The 19,561-nt window shown below is 48.5% G+C and overlaps 1 protein-coding gene across 2 annotated transcripts in view; it reads right to left on the reverse strand.

The window, feature by feature from the left end:
• Positions 1-2,617: 2,617 nt before the first annotated feature.
• HIVEP3 (HIVEP zinc finger 3) overlaps positions 2,618-19,561 on the reverse strand; it is a 116,788-nt gene continuing 99,844 nt past the window's right edge. For both annotated transcript variants that reach the window (XM_075114701.1, XM_075114700.1), the window contains 3 exons: positions 15,280-15,378; positions 6,834-7,894; positions 2,618-3,949 (listed from right to left, as the gene is read on the reverse strand). In XM_075114701.1, the coding sequence (XP_074970802.1) occupies positions 3,056-3,949; positions 6,834-7,894; positions 15,280-15,378 (2,054 nt within the window). In that variant the 3' untranslated portion in view covers positions 2,618-3,055. The remainder of the gene's footprint in view (positions 3,950-6,833; positions 7,895-15,279; positions 15,379-19,561) is intronic.

The following is a 19,561-nucleotide window of genomic DNA, read 5'->3' on the forward strand; positions in this document are numbered from 1 at the left end:
TTTTTTTGATCCTTTTTGCCTATCCAATAGGCCATATTGTGCCCATTAGGTATAGCATGAAGCACCATTTCACCCCAGCCAGAGCCCCCCACGCTGTGCCCGCAGCCGCTTGCCGAGAAGCCGAACCGGGTCGAGACTCGGCACAGCCTTGGGGTTTTTTTGCCCATCTCCTGAGTTTTCAGCGGTCCCCGCATGCACCCGCTTGGTGGCTGCCGGGAGGTGGGTACCGGATCTGAGCAGGGCATGACCCAGCAGGCACCCCACTCCTCTCCCCGCGTGTTTTTGGCCGCAGGCAAAGGCATCCGGACGGTGGCGCGTCCCGCTGCCCCACACAGCGCTGGCTGCCAGCCCAGGTGCTCTGCACTGAGATGCAGAAAGCTTCAGCTCATCTTGAGCTGCTGGAAAAGGTTTACAAAATAATAATAATAATAATGATAATGATAATAAAATAAACCACAACAACAAAAGCAAGAAACCAATGTAATGACTTCTGGGTTTTGTTGGGATTTCCTTTTTTTCCTCTGTCCAGAAACAACAGAGGGAGAAAAAAAAAAAAACCCCAATGCAACGTACCAACAGGTCAAGGATTAAAATACAGTTACAGAAAGAAGCCAAGCAAATTTGATCTAGCCCAAAGCTCATGTCAAATGCACCTAATGAAACCGGGACGCTGAGTGCACAACTGCTGCATTCTTTATCTTTATGTACAATTTCATTATATATATATTAAAAAAAATTAAATACAAAAAGCTACCTTGGAATAATGTTAAGAGCGTGACAAGAGCAAGGGGGGGAAAGGTGGCTGAAGCCAGGAAAGTCGGGACCGTCGCTAGGTTTGGCGGATGGTTTCAGGGTTGCTCACACCAACCCTGGCCAAGCAGCCCTCTCCGAGTCACCTTGATATTAAGCATACGCCTAAAGCCTGAGTAGGATTTAGGCTGGAGCTTAAGAGTTTCACGGAAGGGAGCTGCTATGCTGAACTGAACTCCCGGTGCTGGCTCCTGCCATGGGAGCTGGCTGGGTTTGAAAGCAGGACCAGCTTCCAGGCTTGGGGCCAAAGAGGGGGAGATGAGAAAAAGGGAAACTTGATAAAAGTGCTAATTAGGGTATAAATGGGTTCTGGAGGCTGTTTTGGTCAGTGTCACAGCCTTAATGTTATTTCCATGATATCTTCCTTTGTACTTAATTCCCTTTACAAGCAAAGCAGGGGAAAAAAAAAAAAAAAGCACAGAAGATTATTAAAAAATTTATATTATTTGCCCGTGAAAGGGGAACAGTTCATAGCTCATCAAGTCTGGCAAGGAAATATGTTCTCATTCAGGGTTTTATTTGATTTCTTTTAATTTTTTTAAATATTTTTTTTTTTCATTTTTTAAAAAGTGTATTACGTACCCGATAAACTGGAACAGCTCTGAAAGAAGAAAGAACTGGTCCACTGGTTAAATATTTATATCTTTTTTTTGTTGTTGTTAAAATAAAAAAAAAAAGGAGGTTTGTACAGATTCCATAGACCAGAAAACCTTCTGAAGTAGTAAAGAGCCTGCTGTCTGCTAGGGCAAACATGTATCGAACATTTGTATTTTAAAAAGTGTGTTAATGTGACAGAGAGGAATGGCTCCTCGGGTCTCTCTGTATTTGGTATCGTATCTGTTGGCAGTAGAGGCCATCGCTCCGCTACGGATGGTCATAGTTAAAAATTTGCTCTGGAAAAAGTTACCGTGTCTGGATAACAAGCTGATTGCGAACATTAACCGCTCCGCATCGTGACTTTTTTCTTCCAAAACACCAAAAAAGGGCCCGTCTGCACAATAAGGACTACGTTTACGACGTTCCGCTTAAATAAATAAATAAAATTAAAATAAGACACAGAGTCACTCGCGAGTTAGAGCTGCAGGCGCGCAAACGAGCGGAGCACAAACTACTCCTGCATCCCTAGAGCTCAACGAAGCCAAACCAGCCGCGACCGAGCAGGGACGGGATGGAGGGAGCTCGTCCACAACTAAAAGATTACGGAGGAAAAATGGTTGCAGGGCTGAGTTTGCTTCCACCTTTAAGCGAAGGGAGGGCATTTACAGAGGGCTTCCGAACCCCAGAAAAGAGGGGCTGTCAGGCACAGGCATGACTTTGCCGGGGCGGCGCGGGGGGCGGCGCGGGGCGGCCGTGCACGCGGGGCGCGGGCACGGGATGGAAGGATTAAAGCAAGCAGGAGGCCGGCTCGTCCAGCGAGAGACACCATTCCTGGCACTGGGTCTACTTTCGATACATTCCTATGTTCTTGCAGTTAAATCTCTGAAGAAAAACTTTTTTTTTTTTTTTTTTTGTCCCTTTTTATAAAAGTGCTTTGATGGGTTCTGCAGGAGGGAGGGATGCTCAAGATTCGTTTTCTCTTTTGAGTGACAATTTCTCTCACCGCGAAGGAACCTCCCCCTACGCAAGGAAGTGCTAGTTTCATTTACAAGTTCAGGGTAAACACGTTTTTTAAATGTAAAGCAGTCTCAATTGTTTAAAGCACAACCGTAGGCAATCAGAGGGATGCAAGAAAAAAAAACCAAGCACTTTGCGAGAATTAAATAAAGCATGTAATAAATACGAATCATAAACTTCTGTACACAGGAGCAAGGGTTTGGTTTTTGTTTTTAATCATTTAATCAATATAAAAAAGTTTTTCTGTTTTGTTTTTGTTTTCAGTGCATCTTCTTCCTCTTAAAATGCTTAACCCTTTCCTTTCTGCATCTCTCAGGCCCATAATAACACACACCTAAATGGCAAAAAAGACAAGGTCTAACAAACCCCTTTCCAAAAAACTCTAAAAAAATATTCACAGCCTCAAACATTTTTGTACATTTCAAGCAACAAAAGGTATAGAAAAAGGCACAAGTAACTGCATACATGTGGAGATAATACCAGACTGGGACAAAGAAAACCAGGAATCTTCCATGGGTTTGGTCATTCACTAGAGTGCTTCTTATAGCGACAATTATACTAAAGGAAATAGTGTTGAAAATGTCTGTTGATTTTACATAGGAAGCCTAAAGGTGGAACAGATGGTGGAGGCCTAAGTACTTCCTGTGTTTTCATCCACCTTGTTTTGAGTTTGACCTAAATCTGCGTGCTCTAGGTGTGGACTGCTCTTCCTGGAGCTTCCCCCTTGGCGGCTGGGCTCTCCGGAGAGGTTTCTCCTCCGGACGGAGAACGGCTGGGCGTGCGAATGGCTCGATGAGGGCTCTGAGAGGCAGCCGGTGCTGCTGCTTCGGTCCAACGGCTGGGAGGGGAGATCTGAGATGAAAGTGCAGGATGATTCAAAAGAAGTGCTCGAGCTGCCAGATTGCTTCTTGCCCGTTTTTTTCAAGGGTGCTTCCCCGCTTGTCGAAGGCTTTGGAGAGTGCTCGTCTGTTGTGCTGGGGCTGGCTGGGGATGCCGAGCAGCCTGCCTGCTCTGCGTGGCTGGACTCAGCGAACATTTTTACCCTGTATTCCTCCTGGTCTGTCTTTTGCTGAAGCTCACTAGTCCTCATTTTCTCTTCTAAGTAGCCACTGCTCATAAGCTCTGGGGACAGCGTGTATTTAGAAACCTTTGCAACCGGGGAGACGGATGCTGAAGATGGCTCCCGCGGGACCTGTGGTTCCTTGTCCCTCTCGGGAGCCCGGCTGAACTCTGCGAAGCCGCTGCTGCCAGAGGCAAAGTATCCCGCTTGCAGGGACACGACTGAACTGGGCACCAAGCTGGGATGGGTGCTTGGCCTCGCCTGGACCATCTGGATGCCCCCAATGGGAATCATAGGATATGGGGTCCTTGTGAGCTGCTGCGAATGCAACGGGAGATGGCTGAAGACATTCTCCTCCCCTCGGCTGGGAGTGTGGACATGTATTTCATGAGGTGCCTGCAAGGGCCTGGGGCAGACGGGCTGCGTGACGCCAGGTGAGCATGTTGGGCTTCGTGGTTCTATCTTCTGCACCGGAGAGGGAAAAGAAACAGCTGAATCAGTGCAACGTACGAGTTACAGCATTCGCATCATTAATGCTCACTATAAGGATTGATTTTGTTAACATTTTATTCTAATTTGAGGGAGATCAATCAGCCGAGGAAGATTTGGACCCCCAAAACTTTAAGGTGAGGAACAACACAACCCACAGCATTTGCCTTCTGGGTACAGATATGCCCACGGCCTGTTGGGGCACAGATCCAGGGCTCTGTTTCAGGCTTTGAACATTATAAAATCATAGCATGGTTTGGGCTGGAAGGGACCTTTAGAAGCCACCCAGCCCAACCCCCTGCAGTGAGCAGGGACAGCTTCACCTAGACCAGGTCACCCAGAGCCCCGTCCAACCTGACCTTGGATGTTTCCAGGGATGGGGCATCGACCACCTCTCTGGGCAACCTGGGCCAGGGTTTCACCACCCTCATCATAAAAAATTTCTTCCTTATATCTAGCCTGAATCTCCCCTCCTTTAGTTTAAAGCCATTACCCATTGCCCTATTATCAGAGTTGCCTCTGAAACCCTGGCGGAGGGTTCCAATGTTTCCTGCCATCTGAGCAGCTTTGGATCCCCTCCAGTTCATGGGGTTTCTGAGAGCTCAGAATGATGATATTTTTATTGCACTTTCTTAAAGCAGGGTTACATCCTTACAGCTGCTAATTGCAAGGATGTTTCGGACCAAGTGAGAGATAGCATTAACTGTCATTTGACGCAAAGCACACCCATCTGTGTGGTCCCCACCACCACCCTCATGGTGTGGTCTGTAGAAATCAAGGGTTAAGACCCTACCATTTTACCTTTTCCTCTTTCTCTCTCGGTGCTTCACATAGTTTCCTAATGTACATCATGGAGAGATATGTGGCTAAACAGAAATGGATTAATTAGTGATGCGGTTATAACTAAAGCCCTAAACAGGACTCCCAAGAAGAGGAAGCAACAGAAACTGAAATCAACTTTCCATTAAGATGGGGTTAGCTATAACATTTGAGGATTCACTGGAGGGCATATTCCTCTGCAGGATTATGGAGAATTGCCTGACCCTGCGAGCTGGATCTGTATGAGGAGGCGACAGAGGAAAGCAGCAAAAGAGACCAGAAGAGAGAGAAAGCAAGAGCCACTGAAGACAGCGTATATGTGATCAGCAGTTACAAGCCCAAACACTTGCTAAGTCTCACTCATCCACATGAATCCTTGGAAGAATCACTATAGGGATGCTGGAAACCCCCAAAGAAATCATCCCAATGGTTCAACAGCCATGAGAAGAAGAGACTACCCGCTGCAAGAGCCGGTGGGAGGAGAGACGGTCACGACCAGGCCTGATGCAAAGACTTGGCAGAAAGCCTTTCACTGAAGCTAAGCTAAGATCATCTCCAAGTTCCTAAGCAATGCATAGGGCACCAGTTTCGAGCACAGAGCTCTGTTTGGGGTCTGATAAATCTACCTCTGATCTTTCTGTCTCTTGTAGCCTTACCAGGAAGGTAATTTTGCAGTGAAAGACCAGCTGTCCATCTCTCTGATAAATGGAAAGTTTCCTGTTCAGGTCTTTGTTGTTGCATTGGAGGCACAGGAGAAAAACAGCACTTTGGGTGTGAGCTTGGGTGCATAAAAGGAGCAGGAAAATGGAGCAAAAAGGTATGTATGTGAGAGCGTAAGTTAAAAGGTGTGAATGGGCAGATAAGCAGGGGTGTACAATATTGTCTCCTACTGTGGACTAGGGAGCTTAGGGGATTAGCTACAAGTAGTGGCAGTAGGCAGTTTTCCTGACAGAGATGCTTTAACATTGAAGGACCGGGGGTTCCACAGCCTTGAGATTCACCACAAGAAGTTAATTGACAGGAAAGGGAAATAGCATTAGAGTAAGCAGAAGTCTGGACCTAAAGCAAAGGGTAGTCTCTGAGAAGGCAAGACAAACACTCATAGTGGAACGGCAGAAGGAAGGCAGCACCAAAAGACAGTACGTTGTCACAGACGTGGAAGAAACGCACACTGGGCAGCGTGGCTTTTCTGGAGAAGACCTGGGTCAGCATCTGCCGTGACAGGTTCTCCAGGGTTGTATAAAGGCCTCTCTCTTCCCAGTGCAGTCCCTAAGGGCTCGAGTCTCTCCTCACACCAGTTTCACAGCAGAGCAACTCCAGCAACTGAACGTCATGTTCATCAGCATAAATTACAGGAGAGCCAGGCACTTCAGTAGAAATGGGAAACGTTCCACCAAACCCGACGTCTAATTTGCCTGTAACAGTGGGAGGAACATGCAATTTTCCTTTACCCATAGGATTTGATATGTCCAGCAGAGAGATTAAATAATTTTCTGGACCCAGTGGGAAACACTTCTCTGTGCTGAAGAGAGAAGCGAGATGAAATCAGAGGTGTCCAAACAAACATTTCTCAGCAGTTAATCTAACAGAGTTGGCTGCATATGCACATAGCCCAGGAGTCAGCAATAGGGTGTTATAGCTAGTTCAGACCTGGTTCAGGCCACTGACCGGTAGAATGGTCACAGCTTCACCCCAGCTGGTGAAATCTCATAAGTGAGTATGAAATTCTTGGGGGAAAAAAGGTCTCTTAGTGACAACTAGTCATTATTAAACGACCATCTTTACTGCTTGTCTCAGCAGGAGACCGGTTGGGTCAGGAGTGCAAATAATACCCTGGAGAAGGGACACCTTTATTTCTCTTCGACTGAGATGGGCAGGACCAAACCAGGTGCAAAACCCATTGCTGTCCACTGTCACTTTTCTCTGGGTTGCCGGTGACATCAGTCACAGTTAGAGTCACTAACTGCATTGCAACCTTCACTAAAAAATGTATCAGAGAATGTACTGCAGGGACTAGAAGGCAAGAGGGGCTTGAACTTACCAGCTTGGACTCGTAGAGCTGTACGTTTTTGCCAAAGAACCTGTGAGGTAGAGGCATCGAAGATAATATCCCATGCTGGGCTTGATATGAGCTTTGAACTTTGTCATCTACTGCTGATTTGCTAGTACCAGGCAAGTCCTCCTTCCCGGGGGATGGATACCTAGGCGACTCTGAACAGCCTGGAGGCAAGACTTTTTTCAGCGATAAATATCTGACTGATGACATCTCTCTGCTTGGCGATGAGTGCCTCACAGGGGAGACTTCTCCTTCTGGTGGAAGGTACGTTCTTGGGGACATCTCTCTTCTGGGGGAAAGATGCCTGCTGGGCGACAGCTCAAGTCTTGGTGACACACATCTCAGTGGAGATGCCTCCCTCCTGGGAGAGACGCGCTGGCAAGGAGACAACCCTCTCCCTGGAGACAGGCACCTTAGAGAAGACAGTTCTCCAGTTGGTGAAAACCGTTTCGGTGAAGTTTCATTTTTGGTTAATAGGTGCTTCCTCGCTAGCATTGGTCTGCTGCTGCCACCACCTCTGCCGGAGTCCTGGCTCGGCGACCACCTTTTTCTTGGGGAGGAGTCTTTTGGGGTTGACAGGTCCATAGCTAAGGACATCTGTGGCCTTGTGACAGACTCTCCTTCAGCAGAAGCCAATTGTTCAGTAGAGGTCAAAGCTGGTCTGTGGAGACTCAAAAAGCTGTGGCACACAGCAATGTCACTGCTGTCTGCTGACCACTTTGTTTCCAGCCCTGAGGAGGAGGCCTGCTGGCCTTCACCTACTTTTTGGCTGCTGGAAACAGTTTCTTGGGCTAAGGACAATGCTATTTCGGTGCCTTCCTCTTGAGAACACGGTGAGCCACCTGAAGAGTGCATCGGGAGGGTGGTATGTTTGCCTTCCGGCAATTTTAAAGGTGGCTCATCTTGGCTCTCCTCTTCCTCCTCATCTTCTTCATCCTCATTGTCATCATCATCGTCAGATTCCTCTAGGTCTGAAAACTGGTGTTCCTCAATTGGCTCAGATCCCTCCCGTCCCTCAGAGTCCTGGAATAGGTCTTCACTGGTTCCTGAAGGGAACAAACACACAACAAAGAGTGTAAAACACATATACAGGGACTATTTTTGTGCTAAATCTGCTCAGAAGTTCTAAGGGCACAAGAGGAGAGAGGCCTCTGCTATTTCCTAGATCTGATCATCTCATGCTTTGAAGCCTGTGGTCCTATCCTCTGTGCCAGCTCCACTCCTGATGATGCCAGTAGATCCCAGTGGATCCCACCACTGGGATCTCCCACTCTACCCTAATTTGGGTTCCAGCCATTGCTCCGTCAACACACGCAGCCATCGGTCCCTGCTTCTGCTTCACACCTTCATGCACCCTGCCTGCCTTCCTCTAGAAAAGCAAAAAAGGCACTTAATAGATGAGAACAGCAGCACTATCGTCCTTCGGTGGGCTTTTTATGACTATTTGTTGCAACAGTGCCTACAAAATATCTACAGCTGCCAAAGTGTGGGGAAGTTACTGGGATGACTGCTCCCATCCTCCACATGCTGGGGCTTTTCCTGCCTAGATTATGTGACGGTTAAAAATCAGCAAGACTGGACATTTTTAAAAAAGTAAACAACAGGGTTGAAACCACCTCTGTGGATTTTCCCTTATTGTGATAAATTCCAGCTATGATGCAGAAGCTTCTTTGTGGCAAAGCTTTTTTTTGTCTATCTGCGGAAGGCCTTGCACAGGGATGCTTTGTTAATAAAAGCTTGTAAACCATGAGGAATATACAGAAAGCAAATTCTAAAGGATTTGAAGTATATCTGCAGGTAAAAATACAGCATCTCTCTTCTACTTTTCGAGCCAGCAGAAGCTTTCTGAGATCAGTACCAAGCCCCCAAGCAGATTGCTGCCAGCTCACCCGCCGCTCTGCTCTGCACTGAGAAAAACCTGCATTTCCCCACGCCAGATGTGCAGGGATCCTGGCTGAAAGGCGCGCTCAGCCCCAGGAGGTCCATCGGGAGCAGCCACTGGATGTCACTGCAGCTCAACAAAATTGCACTGTCAGAAGGCTTTCCTGCAAGTCCCCACTGCTCTGGAGGGGCTAATAAAATACCAGTTTCTCGAACGCCCTTTGTGCCAAGCACCAAGATGATGGGTGCAGAGCTGCCGGGACACGCTTGGTGGTCCCCAGCATTGAAGGAGAGTGCCTGGATGCCGCTTTGACACCTGCATGAGGCCGGATAACTAATTGCAGCACTGCTGGCGCCTTTTCCTCATCAGTTCAGCCTAGGACACCGTTCCTCCTCTGATGAACACTGAAACGGTTTTCCATTTAGAGCTGCCATCTGTCAGCAGGCTGAGCTGGAGGGGAAATCAAACAGCGCTAACACTGAGGCTGGACCACACCTGCCTGCAGCAGGCAAGGTGGTTTTCAGAAGGGGATGCGGCCATACAGTGAGAAGTCACTGTGATCTATGCATTAAAAAGTCTAATTCGGTTTACTTTGAATAGCAGGGTCTTGCTAGTAAATGCTGATGAAGTATTTGGCATTGTCAGTGAAATAAGACATGTATTTTACCACGGCTGATTATCCATCCAAGAGTCAGCCTGAAATGCATCGCATTTGCTCCCCACCCATTTCAAAGGTATCAGCAAGACCTGCTGCGGAGCCCATGCAGCATCGAGTCGAAGTCAGCAGTGCTCTACCAAGAGGCTGACTTGCATTGTGAAACGCGTGTATAATGATGGCGTTTGCTGGACCCAGGATCCAGTGGTGGCTTGTCTGCAAATTCCCAAAGGAACTGAGTTCAGAACAAGTGTTAGTCCAAATGACCGGTTCTCCAAGTTGCAGGGTGAACTGTGCATATTTCTTGCTTGGAAAAGGAATGCATTTCACTACCAGAGCTATGAGCTAGTCCCTGTCTCTCATTGGGGGTTTAACGTCTATGGTCTCCAAGATGGACAGGCAGCTACAGCCTCAGCCTCCACGCCTGGCTCTGAGGCCTTGTCCTGCGTGGTCTCCTTTTTTGGCCCCAGTCCCACAACAGGCAGGCGCAGGCCAGGACAGAGAGCAAGGTCAGAAGTATGGACTGAGGGAAAAGTGAAGCCAGCTCCGCACTGGGGAGCTGTTTGCTTTTGCCACTGAGGGAAACATTTCAGTGAGCCCTGGGAGAGCCGAAAGGGAATTTGCTTTGGCCGCCTAACATGCTCCTTGCAGGCAGAAAGGGAGTGCAGACCTGAGCCCTGGCTTCTCGCAGCTGAAATGCTGAGCTAATGGGCAGAGAAAGGGCAAGTCAGGAAAAGACCGAGAGGGAGGGAGAGACAGAGGAAGGAAGGAGAGAAGGAGCCAGTTAAAATGTGCCCTGTCGACAGCTTTGTCTGAGGGTTGCGTTTCATTACACGTGTGTTATTCTAAGGTTATGCTCCCAAACTGGTGCAATCACACCAAGCAAAATCAATGCAGGAGTCAAGAATTATACTCCAGTCTCCTTTTATAGTAACACCACTTACTTTCTCCTGCCTCTTAAATAGAAATAAAACCAATCAAATGAAATATAACTCTAGTTTAAAATAATCCAGGGAGTTTTAGGAACCGCTGCTCCCTCCCCACCTGCCCCCAGAGGAAAGCACAGCCATCTTCCTGCACTGGTTTGTGTCACATGGAAATAGCCTTTTTTTAATTATTATTAAAATAGTCCTTGCTAGGCTCTGTTCTGAGCCTCTTTGCAAAGAAGGGAGCAGACACTCTGTGGTTACACATGGGAAGGCTCTTTGCAATCCACTGCTGGGAGAACAGGGGATGCGTGATACCGCTGTGATCTCTGATTTCTCATGCACCTTCCTGCCATTTTTACATTATCTCCTCATTCAGCCAAATAAACCCAACCATTACAGTACAAAATATGATTTGCTTCTTGGCCGCTTTATTTAGTATTTACTCGTCATTTGTGAGCAATGGGCCTCCTTCCTCAAGAGGCAGAACATCTGAAATTTCAGCAGAGGTCCAATGTTAGCTTTCACCAGGTGAAAAAGAAGCTGGGAGGAAAGAAAGGAAATGTCCTCTGATACCACACCTTCCCATTTTCACCTTTCTGCATTCCTTCCTGGCAGACCATCCCCTTTACACAAACACAAATGGTCTTCATTAATAGAAGGAAATGAGGACTGTATATTTTTTGTAATTCTAAAATTACACAGCTTGCTTGCATAACGCAATAAAGTCCAGACAGCGCAACACATTCCAGGGAGCAGCCGAACAGCCAACAGCAACAACGGGTGAGGAGTCCCTTCCGAAAGCTAATGGGCTCCTGTCCTCTGCAGCCCAGGTAGGGCCCTTCCTTGCTGGGCTTAGCAGGTGTCCAACCACCGTGTGCTTGGCCACAAGTAGTCAGGGACTGACGATTTAATGGTGGCCAAAACCAAAGTCCCCCAGCTGATGGTCCCATCCCTTCTGCTGAGTGCTCTCCTGGCTGACCTGGGGGTGCAAGGCAGACCTTTCCTGGGCTTTTGTTTAGCCCTACTCTTTCCATGAGGCCAAATGCTGGGACCAGCTCAGCCTCATCGCCTGCCAGACAGCTGTTTTTGCAAGCAGAGTACTCCCGTCAGTTTACAGCCTGGACGGGCTTCCACGCTGCTCGCAGAACACGCTGCTGGGTGTGCTATGATTAACCCTGTATGAGCTCGGGGATGAATGACTGAAGGAAATTATGAACGAAAGCATTCCCCTGGACTGGTGAAGCGAGCCCTTGCAGTTCTGTCCCCAGAAACCTGCAATTACAAGTAACATAAATAGGTCTTCTGATTTGCAGGTTTTCAAAAATGACACTCAATTAATATGATTCATTAGTTCTAATTGACTATAATGGAAAGGTTTAAAATAACAGTTGTTCTTTTCAGAGTCATGCAACCAACATTTCAGGAGCCACATTCCTCTTTCCCTATCTAGCTTTGATCTGCAGAGGCATCACCGACAGGTGGTACAACAGCAGGGAGAGATTTCTGGAGACCATCCGCTAATCGACTCTTTTCAGTGCGTTCCCAGGCTGAGGGAGTTCTCAGCAATCCCCGCAGGAGCAGCCTCCTGCTGCTCACACCACACCAACACTGTTCCCTTGAGGTGGCTACTGCAAAATCCCTGACTAGGTTTTCTTTTGGCCATGCCTTCCTTTGGAACGGCCACAGCCAAGTACAGCACATCTCTGCCTGATCGCAAGGTTGCTCTGAAGAGCTGGAGAAAAGCCAAGAGTTCAAGCAGATTTAAAAGGAAGAAAGCCATCCCTTGGGGCAGACAGCACACTGTCGGCCACGTCAGATATCCTTAGCCTTTGTTAGATGCTTATTCTGCGTGGCCTGGGAGAGCCCTTTGACCAGCCCTGTACCTGTCAGCAATGGCACTGTGAAAAGGAGCACGGGTAATGCCATAGGGGTCTGTCTTTCTCCCACGTCCTCGTCCCCTGACCACGCTGGGGCAGTCCCCATCCTGTGACTATACCTGGCCCGAACCAGACCCCAAGCCTGAAGGGGCATGATACCACTGCACTGGGGGATCACTGGGCTTTGGGACTGGTTAACCAGTGGGACTTCTCAGAAATCTCCTACAGGTTCTCTGCTAGCAAGCTGAGCTGTGGGTCTGTTCAGGTCAAGGACAGTCACATGAGCCCTCCAAGCCACATCTGTCCCAGGACAGTGACACAAGCCCTCCAGCCCCATCAGGTCGTTCTGCATTTGCACCTCTGTGCCTCCAAAAGAGGGTGGCCACATCCAGCCTCCCCTGCAGGAATGGTCCAAGGGCCATGCTAATTCCCAGACTATGCTCAGCATTTTTTTGGAAGTGTGGTGGATGGACTGAACTGCAGATGTCTTGTTGATTGCTCCTGCAGCTTAGGCTGAGATGATGGCGTGCCAGTACCTGCAAGTGTCCCCTGCACAGTTTAATTAACCAGCATGGAGATACCCCAAGGATACAGCACACTGCGGGGGACAGCATTTCTGAGTTTTGGTATTCAAAAACTGAGACTTAAAGCACCTCGGAGGGTGCCAGCAGCCAGGGCTGCCCGGCGGGCGCAGCCTCCCCAGCCCTGTGAACCACCTGCGCCGCAAGACCCCTCTGCGGCACGAAAGGCTGCAGCCTGCAGCAGCGCAGACCCCGTTCCCACCACGGGCTACACAGCGAAACACGCTTAGTGATTTTTAATTACCTATGAAGGAGGAAGCGCGCGACACTGCCCGTGTCCCGGGAACCAGCCCTTTCCTAATAAAGCCTCTGATGGACTTGACCTCAGCAGGGGAGCGGGGTGATAAGCGCTGTTTGTTGTTCCTGCCGAGTTAACATTCCCTGGCTCACAGCGCGGTCTCCAGAACTTGCTCAGCTGATCTTCGCTTTACAAAAATAACCGTGGCGCCATGTGTTTTATGAAGTTCTTTTTAACCCATTGTCAACAAACCCTTGCGGGCTGTGGCAGAATGAATCCCAGGGACGGGGGAATCAAAATTGTTTGGGGTGAGACGGGGGGGTGAAACAGGAAACAGAAAAGAAATGCTAAAGACAGCCACAAGAGCTGCTTTCATACTGGGATTTCTGGGGTGGCAGCCAGGAAGGGTCAATGGTGTCACGACCAGCCTGCAACACAACGCAAACAGAAAACACCACCCTGCTCTGTGGCACTAAGAGTTTTAGGCAGGAATAAACACACTGAGACACGGACAGACCTGTGCCCCCTGAACCTTCCCTCCGTCACTGGTGTGTGCAGTGTTTCCTATAAACGCAAACAACCTGCTGAACTCAAATGCAGATGATGCAAAATTTCACCAGGACCTGAGATCTGCTACCCCTAAGGCGTCTTCCCTATCGTTCCTGCGCCGCGGCTCCGGCCCTGAATACTCAGGGTCTTGCTAAAGGAAACAGAATAACAGTCATAAAAACATCTAACTGTTCCCTGGAGACACATAACCTAACCCTTCACAGCTGTCAGAGCACAGCCTCCAATAATTTGGGTAAAAAATCATTTTCTAGCTCAAACAGATAAGTACACAGGAGAATTCCCCATGTTCCTTCATCTCCCAGCTTGGAGATCTTTCTCACCTTTCCCTCAACATTTCTGATGGAGACGGGAGTGCTTATGGTCACCACACTCCCGCCTGATGCTGCCCAGCCTCCCGGGAGGAGATCTGCTTCTCGGGATGACTTCAGGGAAATTCAGCTGCAGATACTATAAACCAGGGCGGAAATTACTAACTAAGAGAGTCATGCATCCTTCTCGAAGAACAGACAGACTCCTGAATTTACAGAGCCTTGGACAGACTTTGTGTGTGTGTGTTTGTGCATAAGCAGATGAAAGAAATTAGCAGGGGAGTCAGGGTAAATGTGTCTTCTTGTAAAGCACTCAGAATAATGCCATTAAATGTCATAGCACCATGTTATTTTAGTTTTGCTGGTTCTTTCCCTACTGAAGAATATCCTAGATTGTTTTCTGACCTGGGTGATTGACCTTCACCCTACACATGGAAAAGACCCATGAGGGATGAGGGAGGCAGCTGCCCCCGTGCTGCTCACACCCCATCCCGGTGCGCTGAGCTCCCCCGCAGTGGTGCAGGGTCCCGGCTGGGCCTGCCTGCAGAGGTGGGAGCAGCTCATGTGTGCACCAGTCCCTCCAGACGCAGCCCAGGTTTGCACTGGTGCCTCGGAGTCTCCTGGGGTAAGCCAAATACAGTAAGATGGGCAGCTCCCTAGAATACGATCCTGATGGAAAAGTCCTCCTCTGGAGGCCTTTCAGGAGGAAGGTATCCCCTGAATCATCAGTTCTCCTGTACAGCTGGAGCGCATCCCCTCTGCACCACAGCCTGCACGGGCCATGCACCAAGGGTCACCCCTGCGCTCACGATCAGCACTTCAGCGCCAGTGAAATACTCTGTCAGATCATAACCAGGGGTGCCAGGACCAATTTTTCTCCTTCACCCACCAGCCTGTGCATGCAGTGGAGGTTCACAGACTCATGCAATGCATCCTCGGGGGTGCATCTCTTCCAGAGCATAGCAGTCGGGTTCCTGAACTCCCTGCTAGATTCCCCCGAAAAAATAAGAAGCACCTTCTCACGCCACGGATCCACTGCTTATTATTATGGATATAGCCCACATGCAGAGTGCTGGGCTGAACGCAGGATGTTCCCTACCCATCTGTTTCTTCTCTCCTCTGTCTTCAGCCAGCCAAAATACTTCAGACAAAGATGAACAACCCCAGCAGGGAGACATGGGCTCACAGACTGTCCCACGGATGCAGCCTCCCAGGATGGCCCCGTAACCCACCCCATGCAAGCAGAAATCCCCCCTTGGGTGCTGGAAGGAGCCTGGGGTGAACAAAACTGTTCCACATCTTTGAAAGGATGATTGGTGGAGCACATCTGCCTGAATGGACACTGTCCTTTCTTAGCAGGAATAGCAGGTTTATAATGTGAAAGATTTTACCTTCTTCGGCTTCCAGATCCACCAGTGAAGATACCAACACGCCCATCTCCTGACATTTTTTGCTGTGGGCCTTTGACTTCATATGTTTAGTCAGATTCCCTGAAAAGAAGCAGAGAACATATTTTGGTCAATATGGCTCTTTTTTTCTTTTTTCTTTTTTTCTTTTTTTATTTTGTGAGCTCAGCAGTAACAAGTTAATGGTTTGGCTCTGAACCGGACGAAGGCAGCCTCTGACTCTCCCCAAACCAACATCCATTGCAAATACTCCATGACTCAAGCGTAGTTCTCCCTTTTGTTCCTTTTGCTGCTGTACCGGGGTGGAAGACGAGGTGCTGGCAGGGTTGTGTGACTTTTCGGGTGTTGTGCAACCTGAAAAAACTGTTGGGGTATGCATTTGGGTCTGGGGGGAAGAAAAGTCCTGCATTGCTTTCAGCTGTGATGGTGCAGGAAAGAACAATGGTGGGAAAGTAGGGAAGAGAAACACATCATCCCAGCACCCAGGGTCACCTGTGAGGGGCTCCTCAGCACCACGGGTCAGACTGGTACTACCAAAATGAGGGCTCGAGGTGCCAGCAACAGGGAAAACCCTACAGTCGCCCTCTCCCACAGCAGGATGGCTCAGATGCTCTGGCATGCACCAAAATGCCAAGCAAAAGTTCTCATCTCCCTGGAGCAGGAGGAGTCATGGACACCCTCTGAAGCCTTGTGCACCAGGGTCTGGCAGCACCGGGAAAACCTGCTGAGCACTAACGGGGCTTCCCTGGGGCTGGGGAGGAAAGAGCAGCCGCTGCAAGGGGGGGTCTGGGATGTGGGGGCATGGGGTACTGCTCTGGGACCGTGTGATGGGATAAGTCGTGGCCCTGCTGGCCACACAGGGCACCTCTCGAATTCTAACTCCCAAATTACAGGCAGGTTAATTAGACAGTTATTAACCCTTCTTATACCAAGGGAAACACTGAACAAAGGGGAACCTTTGCTGAGGGGGAAAAGGTAAGAAAAAGAAAGGGTAGGAGAAATAGAAAATGTCACATTTTTCCCTTTCCTCTCCCACACCTCCTTATGGGCTGAGCTGATGATGAGAAGAAACCTGGGCCCTTGCTGAAGCTCTACCACGGGCTGTTCAACCTCCCAGCACAGCCCAGGAGCCGGCTGAGCACTCCAAATTCACTGCAGCAATATGATGTGCCATCGGCCTTCCTGCTAGCTAACGCTTGAGAGTAATGCTGAACAGGAGGCTTGTTTCTCTCACAAAAAAAAAAAAAAAAGAAAAAAAAAAGAAAAAAAGAAAAAACGAATTCTCACACTTTATTATACCCTTCAGCTGAGGACTGAGGTCCCTCCGCTTATATCCTGCAATCCATGGAGTCCCCTGGCCCCTGAGCTGGGTGGGAGCATAGAGGGCCTCTATCAACCTCTCCTCCTGCTGCTCCAGATAGTATAAATAAATAAGCAACTATTCATTGGAGCAAAGAATTACCCGTGATGCCCTCACATCTCAGAAGAGTGCCATAACCATCCAGCTACCAAGATAGTTTCTCTTTAGCCCATGAATTATTTATTTAGCCCATTTTATATGAAATGGAATAGCTCCAACAGGAAAGACCAAGAGAGACAAAGGCTGACTATATATCCTTGTGTACCTGGCACCCATCTAGCATGTGGATTCAAAGGATATTGAATAATTTAAATGCAGCAAAACAGCTCCAATAGAGAGATTTATTATTTTAAAACTTCATGCCTAAATAGCCTTAGCCCCATGGTTAGGACACTCAGGTATGAGGATGAGGCCAGCCTGGCTCAGGTCCTTGCTCCAAATGACACCTCTCTCCCCCCACTTGGACCAGGAGTTTTGTTGTGGACCCAAAGACACCCAGTCAGACAAGAGCACGCTCTCCCGGACACCTCTGGCTCCAGTGAATCACCATTGTTTTAAAGTGAAAAACTCTTTCACCAAAAAGCATCCAACGAGTCCAAATCGTGCCCTCATGAAACTGGAATTTAATTTTGGCCCTAACTAGCAAAAAGACAAACTGACTCAGTCTGTTGAAATCAAACCCTGCTGCTGCTGCCTGTCCATCATGGCACATCACATCTTGGCTGGCAAAAATGACCCATCTTTGCTCAGTTACCACAGCACATTCCCTAACTAGCTTCCCTCCAATGATGATAAACACAGAAAATAAGCCCAAGTAAATGCCTGGTGTGAGCAGGGGGTTGTTGGTCTGTGGCACCTCAGCTGTGATCCCCATGGGGGGAAGGGTGAGGGGGGACACCAGGCATTTTGGTGCTACCACATCCCTGAAACAAGCCCAGAAATTCGTTGTGCTGCATGCATCTGGCTTTGCCTCAACCGGGAGGACTTAACATTAATTGCTCGGGGGCGGGGGCTGTTGCATGCAGTGTTTTGGGCAAGGCCACAGCCACCCTGTACTCTGGTCCTCAGAGGCACAGAGCGGCTACCTTGGCCACTTCAGACGTCCAAAGGGTGGTTCCACGCCCAGGCCCTCCCTGCTGCCGTAGCTCCAGCGGTGCTGGCAGAAAGCTCGCTCTCCCTTTTGCCGCTGCAGGAGCTGGGCAGGCACGGGGACCCCCCTGCAGCTCTCCGCCCATCACTTCGTCGCACCTCTGCTTTGACTCAGCTCCACCCTGAGCAACACTTCGGGGTGACAAGCTCCGCCAGAAGCCATCAGTGTCACTTCCTTTTTGCATTTCCTTCCACTGGAGGCAACTGTCCTTGTGCAAGGCAATGCCATGGCTGCTTCTCCTCCTTCCCACCCAGGCTGCCTGCACAGCCGTGAGCTGGAAGGCGCTGCACAGACAAAGGCAAGAGCTCCTGTGTGAATGAGGTTGTGCAAAACACCAAAGGACCAATTTGTAGCAAGCGTTGCTTTCTTTCCCCTTCTACTTCATTCTGCTCCACTTCCCATCTTCCTCTGTTCTCATCCGGTTAGATAAGGTAATACCCACACGTGCTGATGGACAAGATAAGCCTGCAAAGCTCTCGGTGCAAATTCCCCTGGTGCACGGTCTCTCCATGCACAGCACCCTGCACGCACACCAAGAAGAAATTCCAACAAAATAGGGATGCTGCTATCCTTTTAGGGAAGGGCAACTCAGGGGCTGGATTCTCATCTGACCCGAGTTCACATCATTTTAAGGAAGTTAAAAGCTCGAGGCTTATTTACACCAGCTGAGAAGCCGAGTTATCATCTTGGGAACAATTTGGAGGACAATGATATTTATCTTATCAGGGTTCTTCTTACAGTTTGTGTTTTTAGACCCCTTAATTAATGCTGGCAAGATTAAATGCTAAAGTCCTTCGGCAAACTTCCAGTAAAATCAACACCACTTTGGCTAAGTAAAAGCTGGATATGAATTGTAAAATGAAGGACTCACAGCTACTTGTTGCCTTACAGAGTTCTGGCTTCCAATAAAAAAAAAACCCCAAACCCACATAACATTGCTTCCTTGGAAACAGTGGAAAAAACATATCTGAAGGAGCAAGAGAGAAGCTAGCAGGCAGGGAAGCTGGATTTAAATAGCAGAACAGTTGTATTGAATCCTAAGCAGGTAAGTGGCCCTCGCTAAGGATTGTTTACCGAAAAGCACCCAGAAATAAACTGGCTATATTTAAATAAATTCAGGAATCAGTGGAAATTGTGGCCCCACCCCAGCTGTTGCTGCATTGGAGGAGTAGATGCAGTATCAGCACAGCTCTCATTACGCCTGCTCATAACTATGTATTACCGGCTGCTTAAGCTCTTCTGATGTTGTGGGCTCTTATTCTAGACTTAAAACAGCTTAAATACTTGCGTTGTTTTGAGGAAGCCAAACCTCTAGTGTTCCAAAAGCTCTTAAAGCAGCTTAATAGGGACTAGAAGTGATTTCCCAGTTAAATTTAAAAAGGGAAAATAGTTCTTCAGGATATCCATTACCATATTTTGAAGGTGGCGGAGTTCAAGCAAAATGTAGGGAACAGAAACATTAAGATTCCTGGAAAAATTATCCTGTATGTATTGGGCTCACACCGTGCCATTTCTCCTATTAAATGCAAACAATTCAACAAAAACACCAACAAAAGAAACCCCAGTGAATGACCAACTGCATGATCTCAGTGTCCAAGGCGACATTGTGATACAAACATTGAAAGCTTTCCAGGGCTTAAGTACTTTCATATTCCTCTTTTAAAATAACATTCAAGCAGAGAAACAGCTACTCTATGACTAGCCGGCTTCCATTTTGCTGTGAGACGCACTCGCACGCGGAGAAGCAGCCACAGTCC

Source organism: Phalacrocorax aristotelis, chromosome 20, assembly GCF_949628215.1.
Source record: "Phalacrocorax aristotelis chromosome 20, bGulAri2.1, whole genome shotgun sequence".
Taxonomy (NCBI): Eukaryota; Metazoa; Chordata; class Aves; order Suliformes; family Phalacrocoracidae; genus Phalacrocorax; species Phalacrocorax aristotelis.